The 23,403-nt window shown below is 44.7% G+C and overlaps 1 protein-coding gene across 8 annotated transcripts; it reads left to right on the top strand.

Moving 5' to 3' along the window:
• The first annotated feature begins 794 nt into the window (after positions 1-794).
• SGK2 (SGK2, serine/threonine kinase 2) lies at positions 795-23,387 on the top strand. Of its 8 annotated transcripts, none has more exons than XM_019539684.1 (14): positions 795-1,013; positions 9,502-9,571; positions 11,419-11,476; positions 12,417-12,466; positions 13,211-13,268; positions 14,925-15,008; positions 15,742-15,873; positions 17,382-17,494; positions 18,184-18,220; positions 18,846-18,932; positions 20,942-21,037; positions 21,300-21,455; positions 22,081-22,170; positions 22,713-23,387. In XM_019539684.1, the coding sequence occupies exons 1-14, from the start codon at positions 962-964 to the stop codon at positions 22,866-22,868; spliced, it is 1,239 nt and encodes a 412-aa protein (XP_019395229.1). In that variant the 5' UTR covers positions 795-961; the 3' UTR covers positions 22,869-23,387. The 8 variants fall into 8 exon arrangements, with proteins under 8 accessions (XP_019395229.1, XP_019395230.1, XP_019395232.1 ...); XM_019539685.1 differs by lacking the exon at positions 795-1,013 and adding an exon at positions 5,683-5,705; XM_019539687.1 differs by lacking the exon at positions 795-1,013 and adding an exon at positions 5,715-5,828.
• Positions 23,388-23,403: the final 16 nt, after the last annotated feature.

The following is a 23,403-nucleotide window of genomic DNA, read 5'->3' on the forward strand; positions in this document are numbered from 1 at the left end:
CAAAGACACCTTTGCAGCCTGTTCACCCTTGGGGGGCTCCCAGGATGAAGTCCTCTGTAGCTGGGTGCCTCTCATCTCTTACTATTAGTTCTGTCGCCTCAGTGACTTGGGTGCTACTCTGCTCAGCTATTGAAACCACAGCTGGGAACTTGTCCATACCATAAACCAGTACAAACAAATTGTAATAACTGAACTAATCTCACACTGCACTTACAGAGCATGTTTCATTCCAACGGGCTTGATCCTTAGCTTAGTCCTTTTGAGGTCTATGCAGCTGCGCCAAGTTTGGATTTGGCCTATTAATGAATTAAATAGCAGAGTCTTTATCAGATAGAAGCAAATTCCTTTCTTTATGAAGGTAAAAACTTAGTCTAAGTTGATACATTGTGTAGAAGTCAAATAAACATCAGAATAACATCACCCTACTCTAAAGTAGCATTTAGTGCAGCATGTAGACTCTGTGCTGTGCAGATCTCAAAGCGCTTTACAAAGCAGGTCAGTATAATTATGTCCTTTTTTACAGATAAAGAAACAGGGGCACGGGAAGTGACTTGCCCATGATCATCCAGGAAAACAGTGACAGAGGCAGAAGCAGAATGTGGATCTCTTGAGTCTCAGGCCCATATTCATTAGGCCACAGTCTCCCCAGAATCTAGCCCTGGTCCAAGACATTGAAATCTTTTAAAGAGGAGAGTCTCTTGATGTTCCCAGGACCAGAGTTAATGTTGAGAGAGTGCTAATGCTCCTTTGGGTACCCACTCTGCTAGACTCCAGCCCATGACTACTCATAATGTTTTGCTTTTTCTTCCTACCTGTGTCCTTTGCAGAAGGACAGGATACTGCATAGCATCGGCTTGCCTCCACATCTGCCTCCTGGTCCTCGAGGAAAAAGAGCCTGGTGCCGACCACTGGATTCCCTGCAGAGTTCCTCAGGCAGCGTGTATATATCCAGGCTGACTGTATGTACACACCCCAGCTAGAGACCCCTTCCACAGCGCTGGGGAAGACAAAGGGTAATACACTTAACCAATACACGTTGTCAATACTCTCTAGGACTGAGCTATCTTCCACGCCTAACTGGCAAGCTGCAGGGTGAGACAGTGGGAGTAGAAGGGGAAATCAGGCTGTCAGTTGCCTGCTACTTCAGCATTGTGTCTGGAAAGCAGGTAGCAGAAGGGAGAACTGGGGCAGTTTGAGTTGCTTTGAAGGGCCTCAGGAGGTCACGACCCAATTCCCCCTCCCCCCCGCCAAGAGCTATGACTGAAAGCCCACCAACACCAAAGGAAGCCCCTAGCTTCTCCATGGCAGGTACCACGTCTAGCTGGTGCTTAAGTCCACCCTGCAGGATTGCCATGGCCTGATGTAATTGGTACTAGAAGGGGGACCATACAGTTGCTTTACCAATGAGTCTGGACGGGAATTACACTGCTGTATGGCAGGCAAGACTGATCTGCACGGTGTGGGGGTGGTAGTATAAAGCCCTAGCTATATTCTGTGTGTTGCGTGCTGCCAACAGACCTCATCTAAGACCTGCTGCTCTCTGAGGCCGCGACCCTGACAAGGGGTGTCAGAGGCCTGGTACATGGAGAGGCTCTCCGGGATCTTTGAGGCTGTGGCCCTGAAACCCAGTGCCAGTGGGCTGGTAATGCCTGCCTCTTCTGTCTCCATGCATTGGAAAGAAAGCAGCAAGAAATCTGGGGTGGAGGTCTAGGAAAGCCTGGGAGTCACTGGCCACAGGCCTTAATCTAAATCCTTTTTTCTTGTCATCTGATCCTTTTTGTTTCCCATATCTGACAGGGGGAGTAGGCAGAGTACATGTGGTTTTGCCTACCTGGCCTTAGGGGGACTAACAGACTACTGTACTCAGTTTTAGCATATTTGAAGTGAAGTTTTGTGGGTTCAGCATTCATGAATATTTGAAACTGCGAATGCCAAATCCACAAATAGCGAAGGTTTCCTGTATACATTATGTTGGCTGTCAAATAAAGGTATATAATGGTATATATTTACACCATAAGCACTTTAATTAGAGCTGGTTCAACATTTTATCTTCAACTATTTTTTGACAGAAAAAACATTTTTGCTACAAGCAATATTTTTGGTGAAAAATCTGTTTTGTTAACAATATTAGGATGCTTGCTGGGAAAAAAAAGCAGAAAATCTTTTTTTTTTTTTAAGTGAAAGATTTTGGTTGTTGGCTGCTGAAAGCCAGAACGTATTTGTTCTTTTTTTTTTCAGTATTCAGCTTTGTGATGAAAACATGAATGATGCTGCATAAGAATGTAGGCAGAAACTAAAAAAAAATTCCTAGCTAGGAGGTAGCCACTGCACTGAAGCACCCTCACGCCCCAGCTTACGCCATCAGTATATACAAGTGTTGCAGCACACTACATAACTTGAGTTGACAAGTACTAACATACTTTTTTTTTATTAGTTTACTGTGGCCCTAATAGGGCTGCATGTGCAGACTCTGAGACTTTATTGCAGAGCTAATTAGGCAACTCCACAGTAAACATCTGATGTACATGCCCACTAAGTAAGAACTTCAGAATTTGGCCTGATGGGAAAGGAAGTTTCCAGCTGTCTGATACTTCTCTTTTTCCTCCATCCTGTGATGAGCAGGAAAAGATTTAGTAATGTTTCCTAGATCATCACAGTTGCAGCGTCACTCCAGCACATGGAGGATATTGAAATCTGCCGCTTACAATAGAAAATCCACAACCTAATGAAAAAAGAAGCTAGACAACCCAAAAATAACTTCTTCCTAAGTCTATGCAATAAACATAACATCACCTAGGAACTCATCATCTGCTACCTTCTAGCAGCTAGACTCTAGAGTCTAATACATGCAACTCCAAATATGCAACACAAGCATCAGAAGTATGTCAGAAAAACAAAGAAACCATCTTTTCTACCTAACCTACTCCAAAAGGAATCAACTTAAACAGGAACAGCTTACTTAAGCTCCTACTCTGCAGTTGGCCCAGTAAAGGTCTTTGTCTCTTCAACAACTTTGACATTTAGAGGCTTATCAGCATCTGACATACCACCCACGGAAATGAAAGGGGTAATTTATACACCAGAAATATTGTTTCAGGCACATCACAGTCAGGAACACAGTATCAATTATGCATATTTTGAAGATTTTTTCTGTGACTGTAATTTTTTTTTTTCTCCCAATGAAAACTGTCTAGCCCATGTCCAGGTCCAACCCCAACAAGACCTTCTACCAGAGGCGCTGAATACATTGGGGCCTGAGGGCCCTGGCCCCCCTTTGGAAGAGGGCTGTCGTCTGAAATGTGTAAAACTTTCCACATGTCCATCATCCTGGGCACCTCTGGAAAAAATAAAAGTTGGCACCTGTGCCATCTGCCCTCCAGATATGAACATTCCTTACTTGCAAGCACTGTCTTATAAAGGACAATCCTAATTTAATTGAATAGGAGCATAGTGATGTGGTTTTCCTGTTTTGATGATGTTCCTAATACTCACTTAGCATTTTACATTCAAAACAATGCAAACCCATTATTATAGGATGACATTTTCCCTGTCAGCAACGTATAGGGATTCTATTGGAAGTGACAAAGGAAGCAAAGTCGAACTATTTATTTTTAATGAAGTGGGAGAAGGTGTTAGCTCCTTGATAAAGTCTTTTTTTTCCCCCGTTTCCCAGTGCTTCTTTTCTGTTACATCATTAACTCCTTCACCACATTGTTCTGACAGCAGTTTTTCTACTTCATGAGCATGTCGGTGAATTTATTGCTGGGGAAAATGCCAGATTGACATTGAAATCTTCCCCTTTTCAGTAAAGGTAATAACAGCACAGCCTGAACAGGAAGAATCAGTGCTAGGACTCTGCTGGCACTACTGACTACCAGTCTGTTAATATGCAAGCAAAGAAAGTAGTAATTGCAGTAAACTTACCATAAGCCAGTCTCTGGCTTATGCAGGGCTTAACAAAAGAACCCCAGTATTAATTTTTAGTAGATCCAAAATGTTTAGTTTCATTGTTAGGTGGTTTAACTCTTTTACTAACTTAAAAAAAAATGAAATGAAAATGTCAGATTGGAAAGTCAAGGCATGTCGAGAATGTTGAAATGAAACAATTTACCTTTTTGGATATTTTTACCCATTGTGTTTGGTTAAATCTATTAACTGAATTTGACTTCATTTAGTGAATAGTTTCAACTCCCCTGAAATTGGACTTTTGGGGAAAGTTATGACTGACTGGGGGCAGGGGAGGTCACTTGACCTTAACTCAGAGACCTGATTCGGATTTAATCTGTGCTGGCCAAATAGCCAAAAAAACCCTCCCTGTCCATACAGGCCTCTAAAACTGCATTTTCACCAGCAGATGTCTTAACATTAGGGGTTGAGCCGCTTGCTGTCTGTCTTTCTTTTGGAGGGGATTTTTAGCTTCCACCCCAGTGCGGCTGTAGCAGAAACAGCAGCAGTGGCAGGAAGGGAGGATGTTTAAGACTCAAAGGGAGAAAAGGAGGGTATATTAATTTCCATGTGCAGGGTTAACTGTGGTAGGCAACATAGGTTGTTTCTCTGAGGCCTTTAAAAGACATATATGCTCAACTGTTTAGACTGGAAGGGCAGTTGATTGTAATGTAAGCTCCAGAGAGGATAGTAAAGGTGAGAATGAAGGTGTCATGGATTGCCTCTTTCACTCCAGGATGCTGGCAGAAGTGCTGACAGGGCGTGCATGTGTGTGTGCGTGCACGTGCCTGCTGTTGATGCATTGTTACCTGTTCTCATGCTTATCACTGAGTGCTTAAGGCTTTACATACCTGAATATTTTTCTGGCCTGCCTGGGTGATTTGTTTTGTCTTTCTGCTTTAAAATGCCTGTCTGCAGGTGGATTTTTGTGGGAATAACTTGCCTTGATTACAGTATGCAGAGTCTGTACCTATGGAAGTTTCCTTCTTGTTTTGGAATTCATGCATGTGTGTCTGCGTGTGTTGTTTTATTGTTCCCCTCTGAGGGGCTGGGTGCCATTCAAAGCAAATTGCAAATACTGGTATTTAAATAGAGCTTTTAAAAAAGGACAAAAATCCTGGAGCTTTTCCTAGTACTTTTCTGGGCTAGTCTCCCTGCCTGAAGGCTCTGGCCCCGGGGTCTGGAGTTGCAATGAACCCTGAAGAGGTGAAAGTATAACTGAACGCTAGCCTTGTGTAGCCAGCTCGGTATCTCTTAGATTTGTGGCAGGGTAAAGGCAAAGCCTTGATTGGGAAGTGAAAGCAAATGTGAGGAACTGCTTGTTCTTTCTTAACTGCAAAGGACTCTTGAAATTTAACTCTTAGCTGTCGGATGGTTCTCTGTGTTACAGTCCCTAGGTGCAGGGAACACAGTGGATTAGCATTTCAGCTTCTGTGCTCTCAGGCCCTCATCATGCCTGCCTCTTGTTAGTCACAGCTGTAAGGACTTCAGCATTTAATTCTCCCTTCTGACACCTCAGACTTGGAAGCAGGCAGCTTCTTCCAAAATGCAAATTACCCTCCAAATGGAAAAAACACCCCAGTTCTTCTTGTCTTCTTACACTGTAATTAGCACTTCCCAGAGAGGATGAGGGCAAGGTCCCTACTGCAAGAAGTTTGCAGTCTAGGTTAGCTGGAACCTGATGAAAGGAAGCAATGACATCGAGGAAGGGGAGTGGGGAGGCTTGCACGTGAGGCATTGAGGTTGCCTCTTCCTGCGGGGTATGAATCGTATTAGCAGTATTTCTGTTGCAAATAACACTAGGCTGAGATGGGAATGTGGGTCACGGGTGGCGAAACGGCAGAAAGAAGCAGGAGCTGCTTGTGCTGTGCTCCAAGCAAAACGTATGTTACTGAGGGGTATTACAGGGTTCTTTAATTAGCGGCAGCGATTGCTTGTTTCAAGTTGTGAGTGTCGAGGCTGCTGTGAAAACAGGTATCTGCCACCTCTGAGATGCCTCCACTCTGCTTATTCCTGTGTAATGTGAATCTCTGGGAAATAAGGCAGGGGTGGGTGGGTGTAGCAGTTTTTCAGCTGCATAGTGATGGCATTATGTAACAAAACTCATTGGGATTTGTTTGTCTGATCCATTCCATAGACTTCACAATGCTTGGAGCCTCCCCGCTGCGCCAGCAAAAGGAGTGATGGAAGCTTTTTTCTGTGTTTTTCTGATCAATGTTTCAGATGTAACTTCATGACCTATTTTTAGTGTTTAAGTGTGCTTTGGAAAATCTCTGGGTTGTAGGGCAAGCAGAAGGTGTTCGTGGCTATCTGTCCTATAAACCAGGATGGTTAGAAGCTGCCTGAACTTTGAAGAACGTGGGGTGTAGGGACTGGCTAGGGAGGAGGGACACTGGGTGCCATGGGGTAGGTGCTATGTGTACAGCAAGGATGCCAAACCATGTTTCTGCAGTGCCGGGGTGAGGCTTCTGCCCCTGAGTGGTCAAGTCTGATGTACTGGCTGTAGTGGAAACACTTCCGTTCCTCTCTAGCGACTTGGTGAATAGACTCATTTACCATAGCAAGGGACTATGGGAGTGTGGTACAAAGTGTGCAGGTATTGTGCAAGTTTACCTCTGACAGCACTGTCATACTCTGCCAATACTTTTTCATCCTGGCTCACCCAACCCTTGTTAATTCAGCCATGTGTTTCCCTTAAGAGAAAGGTAGATCATGGTTGTGCTTAATGGTAGTCTGTGTCACAGGGACTCGTTCTGTCTGTGTCACAGTGACTGCAGCTTGCAGATCTCTAGAGCTGCAGTGACTTCAGAGTAGATGTACTTTTGGTGATACTGCCTAAAGCAAAGATCATCTGCTTCCTTGTTTGTGATCTGAGCCTGGAATTTGACTAACCTCTATATTAGTCATGCATATCGGCATTAAATTAGTGGCAAGCGAGAGGGGACTTGGTGAGTTTTTTAGGAGAGCTCCATATTCAAAAGCCTGAGCTGTCTTCATAAATTGGCTTTGTAGAACTTGTTTGCATAGTAATTGGACTGAAATATCCAAACCACTTATTGATTTCTGTGGTGTTTGCGTGCCAGTTTGTGCGCAGATACAGAGTAAGGTTGTCTTGGCTCATAGCTTGTTTGCTTTTATTCCAGGCTTTATTTACTGGAACAGGGTTCTGATTCTACAATGAGTTTGCAAGCACAGGCTAATGCCAAGCAACCGAAGGTGTGAATTTCAACAAGTCCATCTCCATTCTTTGTGTATACAAGTGCCTAGTCCCAACAGGCAAAAGTCTAATGCTCCAATTCTTCCTCTTGCATTTAAAGATGACTGCTCCTTTCATTGCCCTGTCTGCTGTCACTGTGACTGGACTTGCAGACCCATCGTTCAGTGTGTCTCTGCTCCCAAAGTCAGTCACATTGTGTGTGACACGTTTGGTTTGCTCTTTGGGACTCTGCTACCTGGCAGGTGTGCCTGACTCTGAAGGCTGAGGGTCAGGCAGGGTCCACAGCATCATAAAATAGTAGGGACAGGGCCACCTTTGGGGGTGGGCAAACAAACTTGACTGCAAGCTCTTCATTGCTGGGGAAATTGGATGCACTTCCATTTGGTTATTCTGGGAGATGATTGGTCCTAGGAAGCACTAGGTGTTTTGATCTAGTGGAGGAGAGGATTTGCAGTGGGGTGCAGTGTGTAGGCATATGAGAAGCTGCTTCTACAATGCTTACACAGGCAGGCATGTGTTTCAGTTTCTGGCTCTTATGCCTCAGACTCCCAGAGCAGTGCAGAAGTCTTAATAGAAACCACTAACTAAAGCAGGGGTGGGCAATTATGTTGGGTGGAAGGCTGCTTACTGAGTTTTGGCAAGCCATTGAGAGCTGCATGATAGGCAGCCAGAGGCAGATAATTATTAATTTTCTAAATTTTTTAGGGGCCCAGCAGGCTGGATAGAATTGCATAGCAGGTGCCAGCTGGCCCATGGGCCACATTTTGCCCACCCCTGAACTAAAGCATCATCTCAGTTATTCCCATCCATGTCTGTGCAGTCTATGGGCTAGTGCTAGCTTAAAAGTGAAAATGTGTCCTTTGTTTTATCTTTTTGCCAAATGTAAATCTTGAGCTAACTGCTCTCTGATAGTGGCTCCTTGACCTGTTCTTATCTCTGTATCCAGGGGTTTAGTTTCCTCTGCCAGGCTACCAGCCCAGTAGTGAGACCAACATGAGAAAATGCTTTCTGGAAACTCTCATTAGTTCATATTCATCTTAAAACTGGCTACTGGCTTGGGGGCCATACGGCCACAATTCATACTGCTGCCTCAGCTCTGGTGGAGATCTTCAAGGCATTTTAAATGCAGTACTGTTTTTCATGGGGTGTTTAAACTCTTCCAGTTCTAACCAGATGTTTTGATTCTCTTCTGCATCAGGAAACATGGGGGTTGAAGGGGAAATCTAGTGTTGGTGTATGTTCAATCTTCAGATTCAAAAAGGAATGATGCAACTTGCTGTTCCATTTCATCAAGAAGTGCTTAGTTAAGTGTAAGGCAGGGAGGGAGGATGTCTTTTTTTCCCCCCTGGCCCTGTCTTCTGTTCACCAGGGCCCCCTTGGAGTCACCAGGAACAACGGCCACAAGCTGAGGGAGGATAGGTTTAGGTTAGATATTAGGAAGAACTACTTCATGGTAAGGGTGGCCAGAGCCTGGAATAGGCTTCCCAGAGGGGTGGTGCTCTCACCTTCCCTGGAAATCTTCAAGAGGAGACTGGACAGGCACCTGGCTGTGGTCTTATGGCCCCTGCCTCCCCCAGTGCTCCTTCCTGCCTATGGCAGGGGGTCGGACTAGATGATCTGTTAAGGTCCCTTCCAACTCATTGATTCTATGATTCTCCTGCCCTTTGTTACTCAGCGTTGTAAGATAAGAGTCAAATGCCACTAAAGTAAAAAAGTGGCATTTGGAAGTTGCCTTGGGATGGTATATTTGGAGTTGGGGAAGGGAGGGGCAGCAAAGTGCAGGACATTAATCAACCTTCCCCCAAGTTTTAATGGTGACCCTGACACTGACTTGTTATGTGTCCTTAGGGAAGTCACTTGGGCATTGTGATTCAGTGCTTGGCTACTTCACAGGGGTGTTGCATGGCTTAATTCATGCTGGTGAAGAGTTCTGAGAGTCCTGAATGAAAGGGGCTGTGTAAATGCCAAGCATGACGTATTGCAGTGTAACCTCTGTCTCGTGATCTTATTTCTGTAAGACTAGGACACTGCATGTTTTTTCTGGGAAGTGGCTTATGGAGAAGGTTTATACAGATCAGACCTACTTTCCCTCAACCCCAGGAGCTGCAGGTTCCCAGCTATTGGTCCTTTCTTAGATTCACTTTCAAAGCAGAATAAAGTTTCCCAAAAGAGACTGGAGAAGCTGTCCTGCCTCCTGTATGTTCCTGGTTATTTTGTGTGAATGGAGGGGGTGGTTTTGAAATGAAGGGCAAGGTCACTTGGGAACAAACATGTCTCTGTATTCTTGTGATCGCATCGCCGGCTAATCAGCTTAGTTTTCCAACTTTTCTTTTCCACAGATCTTATAAAGCACGGACGCGAGAGGATAGAACAAACTATCAAGGCCTCCGGCTCCAGGCTGTGCTCCTAGTGAGTAAGAAAGCTGCGGAATGAGATGCTAGCCCTTTAAAAATGAAGCCTGATAACCTCTGCTATAGACATAAGTGGTGAATAGAGACGACTGGCACAGGCCAGATGTGGGCAGAGCCCTGGGAGCTGCCTCTGTTACAAACGCAGTGCAGCTGGGAAGTATCCCTTGCCATGGCGTTGACCCTGCTCCCCAGGAGGGGGGCTCTAACTGCAGTGAGTCAAGGTGCCAAGTATTTCTTGCGGCTGGGATGCTGTGTGACGAAGTACTGAGAGGAGGGGAGAGCGCAGGGGTGGCATCTGCAAAAGTTCATAAGGTTGGCTGGCTGGTTGCAAAGGGTGGGAGTTTAATGGGCCTGTGGGATGCTGAAGTATCCTGCATGCCTGCACAGCTTCCCTTGATTTTGCTGGGTGATTGGGGAAGAAGTGTGCAGGGATGGAAATGGATCAAATATGCTTGGTGGGGGGCAGCTACCTGGTTTATTGATTGTTGTCTTAAAAATAAGGGATATGGGGGAGGGTCAAAAAACAGAATGGTGGACTGTGGCTCCCTTTTGAGTAAGAATAAGAATCTCACCCTCTGGTACGTTATTAGGGAAAATATGATTAACTAGAGAGGCATAAGACCCACAGTGTTGATAGCTTTGGTTCTGACCTGCCCTGTACAGCCAAACTGGCATGGGGTCACCCCCATGTGAAGTGTGACACAGTTAGTGCTCCTGGCTGCTACAGCCCAGGCTCAGGCTTGGTCCAGTCCTGCCTTCCTGCAAATGCTAATGCAGTCTCTGCAGTCATGAATGGGATGGCCAGGCCTAGTGTAATCTGGTTTGGGAAGGCTGCAGCGTGGGGTGTAATAGCATCCCTATACTGGCTAAGCTTCCTTACTGCTGGCTGACGAGTCTCTAATCACTTAGTTCTGTAACCTGAGTTTTTGGGTTACAAGGTTGGCTGTGGCAGTAGTGTAACTAAGTTGGGGGGGGGGGGTGACCAGGAGCTGTCCCAGAAATAGCTGACACTGTTGTGGTGGCCAACTGCACTGCTGTGATTGGCACTGCCACAGCCTGGTGTTACCCTGTCTGCTGTGGCTGCCCCCAGTGCAGAGCTATCCTGCTATTCCTCTGGGCTGTGGAGTATGACTGGCTATAAAAGGGGGCAGCAGATGGTTGTATTCATAATCCACCAACAAGACTTGTTGTGTCCATGATGGTGTTTGCTGCTGGCATGGAACCAGCAAGAACCAAAACAATCTTGCTTTGGCACATGCACGTGTGCACTGCACAATAAAAGTGGGGCAATTCTTTCCAAAAGTGGCTATTTATTTGGACTGCCTTTATCAGGCATCCAGTGCAAGGCCCTATGTTTCATGTTTCTTGCCCCACTTGAAGTCAGCAGAAGCTTTAGGAGCTCAGCACTGGTGAAACTCTGTTCTTTGCAAATTTTGGCCTGATGACTGAGTTTAGGATAATGTTGTGCTTGCTCCTAGGCACTAAAATCATTTGGGTTGGATGGGTCTTTTTCTTGTTCACCTGCATCTGATACTGTCACTGTCTGTCCTGTTTTATAGCCAATCTGCCCCCAGTAGCACCAGCTGTGTTGGATGGAGGGCAGGAGGAATCCTGCCCTGCTATTCCAAATGGTGGGCTGGTAGCTTGATTGGCGAGATCCTGAGTCACTGAGTTGTGAGATGCTTTTCCCTTCCCAATCAATTCCTAGGTGAGAAGATTATACATGCTTCGCCCATTAGAGCCAGCTTTCCTCATGTGCTGAAGTCTGATTGTTTTGGTACTTAACAGGTTGGTTGAGAGTTGGGTGTTGATAAACAGCGTCTATTTTGTTTCTTCTCTTTCAAGTGCTGAAAGGGTTGCCTTCTTAATGGACCGTTCGAAAAACTCAAGTTCCAAACCCCAGGTAAGACCCTGGCTCCTAGCCAGGCTGTCAAAGCTCATTGTAAGTGGGAGGAAGGAAGGGAGGAAACCACATTTGTAGGAGAAAAGCAAGGTGGAGAAGTTGGCTTTGTTTCTCTCCAGAGTATTCAGTTCAGAAAGATTCTTGATCCAGGAAGTGGATTAGTGTGGCTGTGTTGAGTGGTTTAAAGATTAATTTCACAGCTCTGAATTACCACCTTGGATGTACTTGACAGTTCTGAGGATTACTGCAGTATCTCTGTAGTGCTGGAGATAAGACCACCCACTGCCATGAGAGCAGAAGGGATTAATTCAAGGTTTGCAAAGTACCATGCATGTTTATGTTGCCAGCACATCATATGTGGACAACGAGAGCACAACACGCAAAGCAGTCCCTGGCTTTTCCTACTGAAAATGATGTTCAGCTTGCATGAATTAAACCAGCAGTTAAACTCATTCTTCTATTGCTGTTTTTGAAGAGTAACAGTCTTTTGGAGGACTAAACAAGTGTGGTATGAAGACTGAAGTAGAACTGTAGCTGAAAGGATGGCATTGTTTTAGGACATGACTGAAGATAAGGCAAGGGATAGAAATGAGATCCCCTTCTGAATACAGCATTTCAGAGGTGCTTCCCCCAACATGCCTGCACATACTCACTCGCTCTCAAGGAACTACAAATGACAGACTTATTTTGCTGTCATTGGTAGCCTTGAAATAATGGGTGAGGAAACAAAGCAACTGTTCCAGTGTTAGGCAACTGGCAAAGGGTCTGAATACCTGTTGTGTTCCTTAAGGATACCGAGAAATTGTTTGATTGAAACTGCAGTACATGAATACCTGTGGTGAGTTAAGGAGCACATGTGTTCTAAAACTCTTCATTTGAAACTACATAGTCCTTGTGATTTACCTCCTGGCTCCTTTAATGTCTATGTTGTCCTCTCTAGCTTCCAGCACTGACTGACAACATCAACCTTGGACCTTCAGCGAATCCAAAGTAAGCTCTATGTAAATGTGAGGTAGGGCATGGAAGGAATTGCACAAGGTGGGGCATGCAGTGAATGATTGGCTTCCCTCTCTCAGGTAGATGCATGTGAACTAAATGATGATAGTAATATGGCCCAGGTGAACACTAATGTAGCATGTATTTTAAACCTTGCCTTTCAAGTGGCCACCTATAGCTAGTCACATGCTTAGGTTGTGTGGGGTTTTGCTTTGTTTCTGGAAGGTCCTAATCCTTGCTTCTGACCACACTTTATCCCAACCCCCCTCACATGTTGTCTTCCACTTGGGACATTGGCTTCTTGTTAAGTGGTGGAGGGAGACTCTTCCTTTTTTGACCATACTGCATCTCCCTGATGCTTCCAGCTTTCTGTTTGCTTCCTCTCTGGAACAGGCTCTGGCTCAGCTGAAGCCCTGGCTCTTGTCAGGTCTCAACCTTTATGGGCTGAGATGGACATAAACAAGATTCCTCTTCCATTGTCCTGTTCAGCACAGTGAATTCCTTAAGTGTGCATCATCTTTGCCTGTGGCTTCTCCCCCTGCCACTGCTGCCTCCTTTTGTCTGTATTGTACTACTGAAGATCTTTTCCAGGTCAGACTTGTCTATGGATAGCTGAAATGGGATTTATGTAGTGAACAAAGGATAGGTCCCCAAACCCCTCTCAGCTCTTACCCTCCTGTTATAAACTTGAGAAGAGAACTTTGCTAGGTGGTAACTTGCTGTCTGCTTGTCCAACAGTGCCAAGCCAACAGACTTTGACTTCCTGAAAGTTATTGGCAAAGGAAGCTTTGGAAAAGTAAGTGGAATACAGCTTTGAACCCTAGTGGGCTACTGCTGGGACCTAAATGACTTTCTATTATGCTAGCAGAACAGCAGGAAGAAAACATTGTCATGGGGGAAAAGAAAGGAATGTGAATAGAAAAATATTGGCCTGCGGGACTATGCAGAAACAGATTTTTGTTAAGATGTATGTTCTGTATATGACTAAAGTTGTTGTGGAACGCTTCTGTGGAATGAGAAGGGAGTGGGATTCAAAACCTAGTCTGTGCAGGGCTTGTGTAGGGACAACTGTAGGTTTCTGCATGGGGGGTGCACAGAGGTGTGCATGCACCCCCCGAGAGTGCTGGTGCCCCCTTGCAAGTGCTGGCTGATTGCTGTAGCTGCTTCTGGGAGCGGCTGTGGTGATTGCAGCAATTGGCCGTTGCAGGATTGCCCAGGGGGCAGGACTGTCTGTGGGTAGACCCTCCTTCCCCGTTGGTGGGACTGGTCACAGGTGGGGCACGGGCCCCCCCGACTAAGGCAGCACCAGTCGTTCATGTTTCTGTAGGCTTCCTAGCATGGACCTCTTCCACTAGCAGCTGAGTGACTGGTAGTGATTTTTCACAAAGCAGCCTGTCCGCATCACTGAACTGAGTGGGAACAAAGAACCAAATATCTAAAGAGATGTCCAGTAACTAGGGCTAGGTGGGAGCCTGTCCTCTGTATCTCCAATGTCTAGCAAAGCTTGTTTTTTTTTTTTTTTTAATTTAATTTGATTTTTTTAAAGATTTTTTTTTTTTGAGTGTATGCGCTTCCGGTCTCGGTTGACCAGGAAAGTCCAAATCCATGAGTCCATAACCATAATTGGCCCTACAACTGGCAAACATCCTTCACCCCCACCAGGGGCTTCAAGTATTTCCACTGTCTTTTGGCAGGCATTCTACATGCTTACCCAAGTTTTGCCTGCCCTCAGCCACAGGAACAAGCTAGGGAGAAGCTTCCCATTTCCATAAAATGGGCATTAAGCCCCAAAACCTCAGCAGGTACTAAACCATGCCAGAAGAACAGTTATCCCTGGGAGGTTTAAGGAAAACTGCCTTCTTGGACCCAGATACATGGTGTTTCCCCTGCCAGGTCTAGCAAAGCTTGATATGTAACATGCTTTTTTGATCTCCTTTCCTTCCAACATGCCCATAGGAAAGAGGGTGTGAGTATTTTAGCACATTTAAGACCCACAGGGTTCTTTGGGTAAATGTAGTATCTTTTATTAGACCAACAAAATAATTGAAAAAATTGTTCCATATTTTAAGGTTTCTATGCCTTATGAAGGTTTCTGTGTCTAATGCCTATGCCTTGTCATCTTGACAATTTCTCACTCCACCAGATGAGGGTCCTTGGCTTAATGGTACTTTATGAGATGACAAGGATCCTCTTCATGAGGGACTAAGTAGAGTGGAAGGAATGTAATTTAGAGAAGCTTGGTATGCTGGTGTCCTTATCAAAGGATGGAGGAAGAACAGAAGGTGGGGGACCCTTGCTCTTTAAAATCATGGATCTAATTCCCCTCCCCCCCACCACTCTGCCCTTTTGTGCGGTCATGTACACTTGTAGAAAACTGTTCTGAAACACTAACCAGAGCAGAGTGGGAGAAAAGCAATAGAAACATGAGATCTCATTTTGCTCTCCTCTGCAGGTCCTTCTGGCCAAGCGCAAGTCTGATGGGACCTTCTATGCCATCAAAGTCTTGCAGAAGAAATCCATTCTAAAGAAAAAGGAGGTATGTAATAGAAGAGCATATTTAATACTTGGGAGGAGGTTTTTACTTCTCTTCTGGGTATGTTTGTTTCCTAAAAGAAGCAGGGCTTACTAGTGCCTCTGTTACTTGATGTGTAGCCCTGATGGAGCAGCTGAGAGAAGCAAGGATCACTTGGATGAACCTTGTGCTTCTGAAAGGAAGATTAAACAACACTGGTTTGAGCCTCTTGTAGGCAAGGTCAGTCCTTGTCCCTTAGCCATTCTGGATGTGAACAAGCTTGTGCTTAGTATCACTGGTAACCCTTTTCCTTGGCTAAATCAACACCCAGTTCTGCAAACCATGGCGCTGATTCTGCAGATACTTGCTAGTGAATAAAATACTTTCTGCTGTGGGTAATGTTGGTAACACAAATGAGATTACTTAGGCTTGTAAACACTGTACCTTGTAGTCTTCACTAGGCTATAGACTGCATTGTTGCTAGTTCATGCTACCCTATGGAATGCATGCCTATGTTATGTGCCACAGGGATGTAAGGAAAATATTTGTTTAGCATGATTTAGAAGAATCATTCTGGATAAAGGTCTTATGTTAGGAGGCTCTAGCAGGAATCCCCACTGAAGGTTACTTACCCATTACTCTCCCAGCTGTTTTCAGAGTGGCTAACTATATTGAGACCATGAAGAATCTTTAATGAACATTTGCCTGGCTGACCCTGGGGTTGTACTGACTAATTATCTTGGATCATTCTTCACAGCAAAATCACATCATGGCAGAACGCAACGTACTACTGAAAAATGTGAAGCATCCTTTCCTGGTGGGACTCCACTACTCTTTCCAGACCTCTGAGAAGCTCTACTTTGTACTGGATTATGTAAATGGGGGAGAGGTGAGAGAGTGTATATGCAACTTTCCTTTTAGGACCCAAGTAGAGGTATAAAATGGTCCTGTTGCTGTTGTCTCTGATAAGGAAATGGGCTGTAGATGCCTTTATCTAAAGCAGTGTTCTTGCAGTTTTTAAAATGGACATTTCAAGATGGATTAAAGCAGGGGTCAGCAACATTTTTGGCCAGAATGCCAAAAATACTGCAACCCTGACCCATGCTTCAGCTTGACATGCAGGGGTAGATTGTGGGGGAGCCACAAGGGGCCTGATTCTTATTGCTGGCATTGGCTGCACATGTGCCTTTGGGTGGATGACAGGGGAGGGGCCGGGGTTGTGCTGCCCTGGCCCACCCCCGCTCTGTGCCCTGAGGTGTGCTTGCAATCGCTACCACCAAAGAGCTAGTGCCTGTGCTCTGGAGCCCAGTGCAACTGTTTGCAGCCTCCCAGCTGCCTGCCACAGCCAGCCTGGGCAGCTGCATCAGGTAGTGGGAAGGCTGGAAACAGCTGCCCCTGGGCAGATGGTGAGAGAAGGTCTGGGGTTGCACTACCCCAGGCCCCTCCCCTGCCATCCGCCTGGAGGCATGCATGCAGCTTCTGCCCCTGGAGCTCAGAAGCCCAGTGCAGGTGTTTGCAGCCTCTTGGCTGCCTGCTGCGAACAGCTTGGGTTCCATGGACAGTGGCAGCTGCCCAGAGCCTGGGCTTGTTGTGGTGTGCTGAGCAAAATGGCTTTGTATGCCATGATCTGGCACACATGCTGTGGGTTGCTGATCCCTGGGCTAAATCATATAGCCTAGCCACTTAGGGTATGTCTATGTAGCATAACATAGGGCTGTGCAGAGAGAGCTGGGTTAGCACTGACTGAGAAGCAAGAGTAATACTAACTCGGGTGGACCAGGGGCCAGTGTAACTACACTGATTTGGAAGCCTGAACTAGCTTAGAATTCTCAACATAGCTTAATGCAGTGCTGTGCTGACATAACTGTAGTCTGTCTTAGATTATGAAATAATCCTTTTGTACCACCCTTGCCTATTTTGTGCTTGTTCTTCCTTCTAAGGAGTACAGGGTATGATGGTCCATTCTTGGCTGTAATGGTGGCACAGAAGTGGCACTACTGCACCCATTCTAGAAAATGTTCAACCACACTGCCATGTTTAGTAATCTGATGATGCACTGCTTACACCCTACAGGCTACCACTTATCTGGCTAGCTTGTATTCAAACTGCCTTAAGGTATCTGTCCCCTTTATATGAAGAGACCTATTTCCCCCCCTCTCGATGCAAAGGCTGCACATTAGTAGCAAAGCTGTCTGGAGTTCTTGTTAGGCAAAACACAATACTGTTTTGGTGAGGACAGGAAAAGAAAATCCATATTAATGGAAGTGAAGAAAAGCTGGAAAACATGGCTTTTCGAATAACAAAGGCAATAGTGGCAGAAGCAGCCAAACTGACTGGGGGATTGGGAGAGAGTTGCTCCCAAATGATCAGGAATTTTTTTTTCATCTCCATCTACAGCTCTTTTTTCATTTGCAAAGAGAGCGCTGTTTCCGTGAGCCTCGTGCCCGCTTTTATGCTGCTGAAGTAGCCAGTGCTGTAGGGTACCTGCATTCCTTGAACATTATCTACAGGTAGGGTGTGTGTATTCCTAATGTGCATAGCAGCATTGGTAATGCCCCCCGTTGTACTTTACTGTGTGCAATGGCTGGTATGGGAAAGGGAAATACTTGATGTTTTAATGCTGTCACCTTGTTAAAAGGAAAATTTTTAAAAACAAAGCTGAGGACTCTTGTAGTGGATAACCCCCCTGACATTGTTCTGCTGAACTTAGCAAGCAGAAACCTTTATAACTATGCTTCTGATCTGGGAGGTCCCAGGTTTACAAATGCCAGGGTAGCACTCCTCTGAACCACTTCCAGGGCAGTCAACATTCTTCTGACCTCCCCCTATCCATTATCAACTGGGAATGTGGAATTTGGGAACATCCAGGTTGAGAGAACTTCTGATACGACATAGATTAAGAGAGGAGGAAGTTTTCCACAGCAGCTGGAACTCCGCCACAGTGCAAAACCTGTGCCTGTCAGCTTATCCAGCCTCTGAAAACCATATTTATATGAATAAAAGATGTGTAGGCTGATTCATAATGCCTGTGAGCTGCAACTCCAGTGCTCCTGACCCCTATGCAGTTCACCAAGACTCCAGGAATTCATCTTGTCCAGAATAGGTGTCATCCAGCAGCTCTTTTCAGTTGTTGTTGTCATGTGCTGAGCCCTTTTGAATATCTGGCTGAGTCTGTTTACATATCACCTTTCTTTTCTAGGGACTTAAAACCTGAAAACATCCTCTTGGATTGCCAGGTATGTTCACTACATTTGCAACCATACCTGCCTCCTGCATTTTCCTTCAAAGACTAAGGAACACTGGTCCAGAAGTCTTGGGTATGATGTAGACAGGAATAAGAAAGTGTGACTCTTTCCTTCCTTCCTTTCTACCCATTCCTTCGTACATGTATGCACACACTTTACTGCATGGACTTAAAATATTCCAGCAGTGAGAGCCACAATTCTATGTTGCATTTGCAAATGTGCTATGTAATGTTGCCTTTGACTATCAAGGCACTGCTTGCATTTTCCCAGAGCTTGGGACCTGAGCACTGATATGTGAACCAGCAATTCAAGTGTTTTTATATAATGGCTGTAGGTCAGGTGTCATATAGTGCCTATCACAGCAACTCTCTGAACAGGCCTAGGGATAAATATCCAACTGACTATGCCTAGCATTACAGTCTGGCTAGTCTAATAGACCAACAGATAAATTCACTGTACATTTGTGAATAACTTTATATTGCCCGTTTCTAATAGATGACTACATTGCATGCCCAGCAATTGGAAGGTATATCAGGGAGGGACACAAAGGGTCTAGAAACCTTATTCAGCCTGTTCATCAGGAAGTGTTTGATCAGGCTTAAATCTCTTCCCTTAGGGACATGTCATCTTAACAGACTTTGGACTCTGCAAAGAAGGAATGGAGCAAGAAGAAACAACATCTACTTTCTGTGGTACTCCAGAGGTACAGCATAGATAACTTGAGAGTTTTGCTGGTTGTTGAACTCCCACTAAAATCAAAGCAAATGTACATCAGGCTATAAGCTTCTGTTTGTGTGCATGATACCGAGCGTGTTGGCATATGACTGAGCACTGTTTGCAGTATTTCTCTTACTAGTATAGATAACGGTCAATAGCTTATGAACAGATTGAACTGACGCTTTCAAAAGAGGAATCACTGTCTCATTCATCCCAGTGGGGAGTTGTCTCTAACAGTGATGGGCTCCACTGTCCTTTTCCAGTGCTGTTTTTATCTGAAAAGCTGTGTCACAAGTAAAGGGCTTCAATTTTCAAAGATACAAATAGGGAATCTATGGAAGCCTTCCATTATGGGGGAAAATGGGATAAAATATGGTTGCTGAACCCTAGTCCACACAGGCTCTCTTTTTTTGACATGTATAGTTACTTCTTTCTTCTTTATAGCGTGGACACAGTTACCTTGGTATAAGGGTACTTAAATGACAAAAATGTCAACACTGGGCAGGGATTCTAGTTGGAGAGGTGCAACTTTTGTATGTAAATGAATTTATTTTAACTTACAACAGGATTATTTTTTACTGATGGTCTTTGGGAGCTTAAGCGATTTTTCCAAAAAAAAAACAAAAAAAAAAAACCTTGCAACCTGGGCAGGAAGGGGGGAGTCTGTTGATTCTGGAATGGCTGTGCCACAGAACCTGTCAATGCCATTGGTAGCTATGGTGATGTCCTGGCTTCCAGTATCAAGGTTATCTGCAGCTCTTCCCTTTCACTGTAGTGTTTACCTTTCTAGCTAGGAGTGAGCTATATAAGGTGTTTACTTGCAGAGCATGGATGAGTTAATAGTCATCTGGTACTGACCTACTTCTGAGGGCATCAGAATACTCTGAGGTCTAACTTATGGTATCTTGCCCCCTGGTTCTTGTGATGTCCCACTACTCAGTGATTTTTTTTTTTTTGTAGCTTTTTACAGCCAGACCAGGGCCAATGTATTATACTCAAGAGTGTGAGGAATGCAAAATACTGGGGTAGTTGTGTCCTCTGTCTGGGAAGGATGCTTCTTAGGCATTCAGTTTTCAAAGTGCAGTCTTTTTTTCCTCCCAACCCCCAAAGCTGCTGAAATATTTTTGACAGGAGCATCATTGCTTCTAGGCCTGACTGGAGTTGCTGCACTCAATATATAGAATCTCTTCTTCCTTAGCAAATGAGGTTCCTAATCTAGGCTGGAGTGCTAAATCTCATCTTGCCATTGCTCCCTTGCCACTTTCCAGGCATGCTCAGTTCCCTTTAGCATGTGTCAGCTCAGAATTGCAGCTAATACACTCATAATGAGGCCTCTATCTTATTGTATTGGCCCATAGACTGATCAGTAGAATAAGAGTTCAACAGAACTTGGCTACATCTACCCTTCCTGCCTGATGCTGAGATTGTCAGCTTGTAAAATAGCCTCATATTGCTGCATTTGGTGTGTGGTTGTATTTGAATTTTTGCATGATTCTTGCCAACAGGTAAACAGTAACACAGATGCCATTGGCAGGGTTCCCAGATACAGTCTGTGGGGCTGGCAAAGGGTTTATTCCCAGCTCAGCTATGCATCAAAAATCTTCTGTCAATGGAGCGCTACACCCACAGAAATCTTTTCATGGTGGTTATAAGGAAGGGAAGTCTGCAACTTGGGTTTAGCTGTGTTAGATTTGTACTTGCTAGTAATTTTGGAAGCAGCTGTGCATCTATCACAAGAGCTAGCCTGCTGCACTGAGTTCTTGTTAAAGTCCCTTGTTCAAAGTTGCCTAGGGAGAGAAAAGGCTTTACCTTCTTTAGAAAAGGTCTAAATGTATTGCTTTTGTGCAGGGAAATTATTTGTTAAAAAGGTAGCAGGCATCACATCTGTGTCACTGTAATGTGCTTTTTGGGCTCAACTAAATTTAACCAGGAGGGACACTGGTTATGGGGATCCATTCCCGGGACCTTACCTGAAACCTCTCTGACTCTTCACAGTACCTGGCTCCAGAAGTGCTAAGAAAAGAGCCCTATGACAGGACCGTAGACTGGTGGTGTCTAGGAGCAGTCCTCTATGAGATGCTGTTTGGGTTGGTAAGTGTTAAAATCCCCCGCTACTTCCTGTTGAAGAGCAGAGGGACTATGGTTTACTGAGGCAGTTACCTGCTTAAGGAAGCATGACCAATGATCTCAGTCTAAATGAAAGTACTTATTTCAATAATTATCATATTACTAAAATAAGTGTAGCCTGTCTCTGTCACCCATTCACTGTAGAAATGAAATTTAAATTAATTGGCTTGTTTGCATGCTTCGTTGCAGTAGCTTATGTCTTTGCTAATTCTCCTCTTTCCGTCAGCCCCCTTTCTACAGCCGAGACGTGTCTCAAATGTATGACAACATTCTGCATCAGCCACTTCAGGTTCAAGGAACCAAGACCATGGCAGCATGTGATATCTTACAGGGACTTCTCCACAAGGATCAGAAGAGGCGGCTAGGAGCCAAGATGGACTTTGTATGTGGTTTTTCTTGTATTAAGATATTTCCTCTCCACACCCTTACTTTAAGGCTCTTTTCTCTCTCTCAATAACGATACACAATGGAAGATCCTCATCTGAAGTCTTCCTAAATGTCAAGGTGCTGACTATTCTCCCCTCTCTAGGGTATCATTCAAACCCTGGATCTTACAGCTTTGCTTTGCTTGGTTGCATTTAAAAGCATCATATGTACTGTATATGAGTTCTGAATTACAGGTTGCGTAAGTGTAAAGAAATATGACTCTTGGTTGGTTTGGGCAGGGGGTGAAGTTTCCAGTTAGTAATGCAATAGGAAACTCTCTAGCTTGTAATTGCACACTGAACTTCAGGACCTGCAGGGGAGAGATTTTGTTGTTATGGGTCAAGATATAGGGATAGGCTTGCCAGGATAGGGTGGTATAATTTTGTGTATGATCTAGTAACTCACAAAGCTTTATGCAGATCAGATGCTCTTCCCCCCAAGGTCTATGCTACAGCACATTAAAGCAGTAAATTGTAAAGCTGCAAACTGCTCCAGAGGAGCTTGTGTCTGTTTTGTGACTGCTGGAGAAAGATGGTTGAGGAGGATTGACAGGGAAGTGACTTCCATCTCCCTCTTTGCAGCTGGACATAAAGAACCATGTTTTCTTCAGCCCAATTAACTGGGATGACTTGTATCACAAGAGGATCACGCCTCCATTCAATCCCAATGTGGTAAGTGACTGTTTCAAATCCAATTTCCTCTCCATGAGTAGTAGAAAAGGAACTGCGAATTGTAATGGTTAGGTATCCTGTTCAAATGTTTTGGCTGCTTCCAATTATGGGAAGAAGCTAAAAATGTAATTCCCTGGAAACTTAAAAATGACTTGCATCTTCTGCCTGCCGCCCTCCTCCCCCCCCCCCATGTTCCCTTCCCTTTATACAGTCTCTGTTTGTCATAACTCCATTTGCCTGGCCATGATTATGGCAGAGAAAATAGGGATTCTTAACTTTGTGGGAAGGAGCAACATAGGGAAAAGTGAACACTGCACTCCCCTTTCCCCAGGAAAAAAAACTGGTTTAATGCTGGTAGCTAAAGTCATTCAAGTAAATGTCTTGGAACTCTTAAGTTCTTGTCTCTTGTGTGGGAACATCAACATCAAGATAAGGGCTAGGTTACACCTATCTAAAAAACACTACCTAAAATATATAACCTGACTGATAGCTTAGGCCTGTTAAGTTTGCTATGATAGGCAGCTTTGCCTTCTGTTTTTTAGGCTGGTCCTGCTGATCTGCGACACTTTGATCCAGAGTTCACTCAGGAAGCAGTCCCAAACTCCATCACCCGCACACCTGACCTTGCAGCCAGCAGCTCCAGTGCATCTGATGCTTTTTTAGGATTTTCTTATGCACCAACTGATGAGGACTTCTAGACTTTATATAGGGCTTGGGAAGCCCAATTTTAACTCTGGTCTCGTTTTTAAGAAAAGGTACTGCCCTTTTGCTTGTGACTGTTAAGAAATTTGGAATAACCTACTAATTGGAACGGAACAGAATGGAACTCTTCCGATATCTGATGCACAACACCGTCCTGAAAGTGGCCCTTCCTCTGGTAGGGAGGATGCTGAACTTCGTGTTTGGAATTTTGTACACCTGAAAACTGAAGTTCTTTAAGACAATGGAGTTGTAGTTAGAAACTTCGCCATTGTTTGTGTTGCATTCCTGTAACTGGTTTACTTTCGCTTATTTGTCTACCTCCTATTCCCAATTCTGGTGCAGGATTTTCCAACAATACAAGACATACTTATTCCATAAGCCACTTCTGGGAGAGGGGTACGAATGGAAGTGGATTCATTACTTAACTTGCTCGCTGGTGCACATCTTTCTTGAACTTTTGTTAAAGCAGTTCATAAAGGAATAGCACACTGGGTGTAACTGGACTGTGCTAATATGCATAGCCTAGTAATT

This window comes from Crocodylus porosus, unplaced genomic scaffold, assembly GCF_001723895.1.
Source record: "Crocodylus porosus isolate Cpor-Errol unplaced genomic scaffold, CroPor_comp1, whole genome shotgun sequence".
Taxonomy (NCBI): domain Eukaryota; kingdom Metazoa; phylum Chordata; order Crocodylia; family Crocodylidae; genus Crocodylus; species Crocodylus porosus.

Coding starts and splice junctions, on each gene's coding strand:
- SGK2 (XM_019539683.1), top strand. CDS start 9,217: ATGGAGAAGGTTTATACAGATCAGACCTACTTTCCCTCAACCCCAGGA. Junction 21,456..22,080: donor TAGGAGCCAAGATGGACTTT/GTATGTGGTTTT, acceptor CCCTCTTTGCAG/CTGGACATAAAGAACCATGT. Junction 22,171..22,712: donor CTCCATTCAATCCCAATGTG/GTAAGTGACTGT, acceptor TCTGTTTTTTAG/GCTGGTCCTGCTGATCTGCG.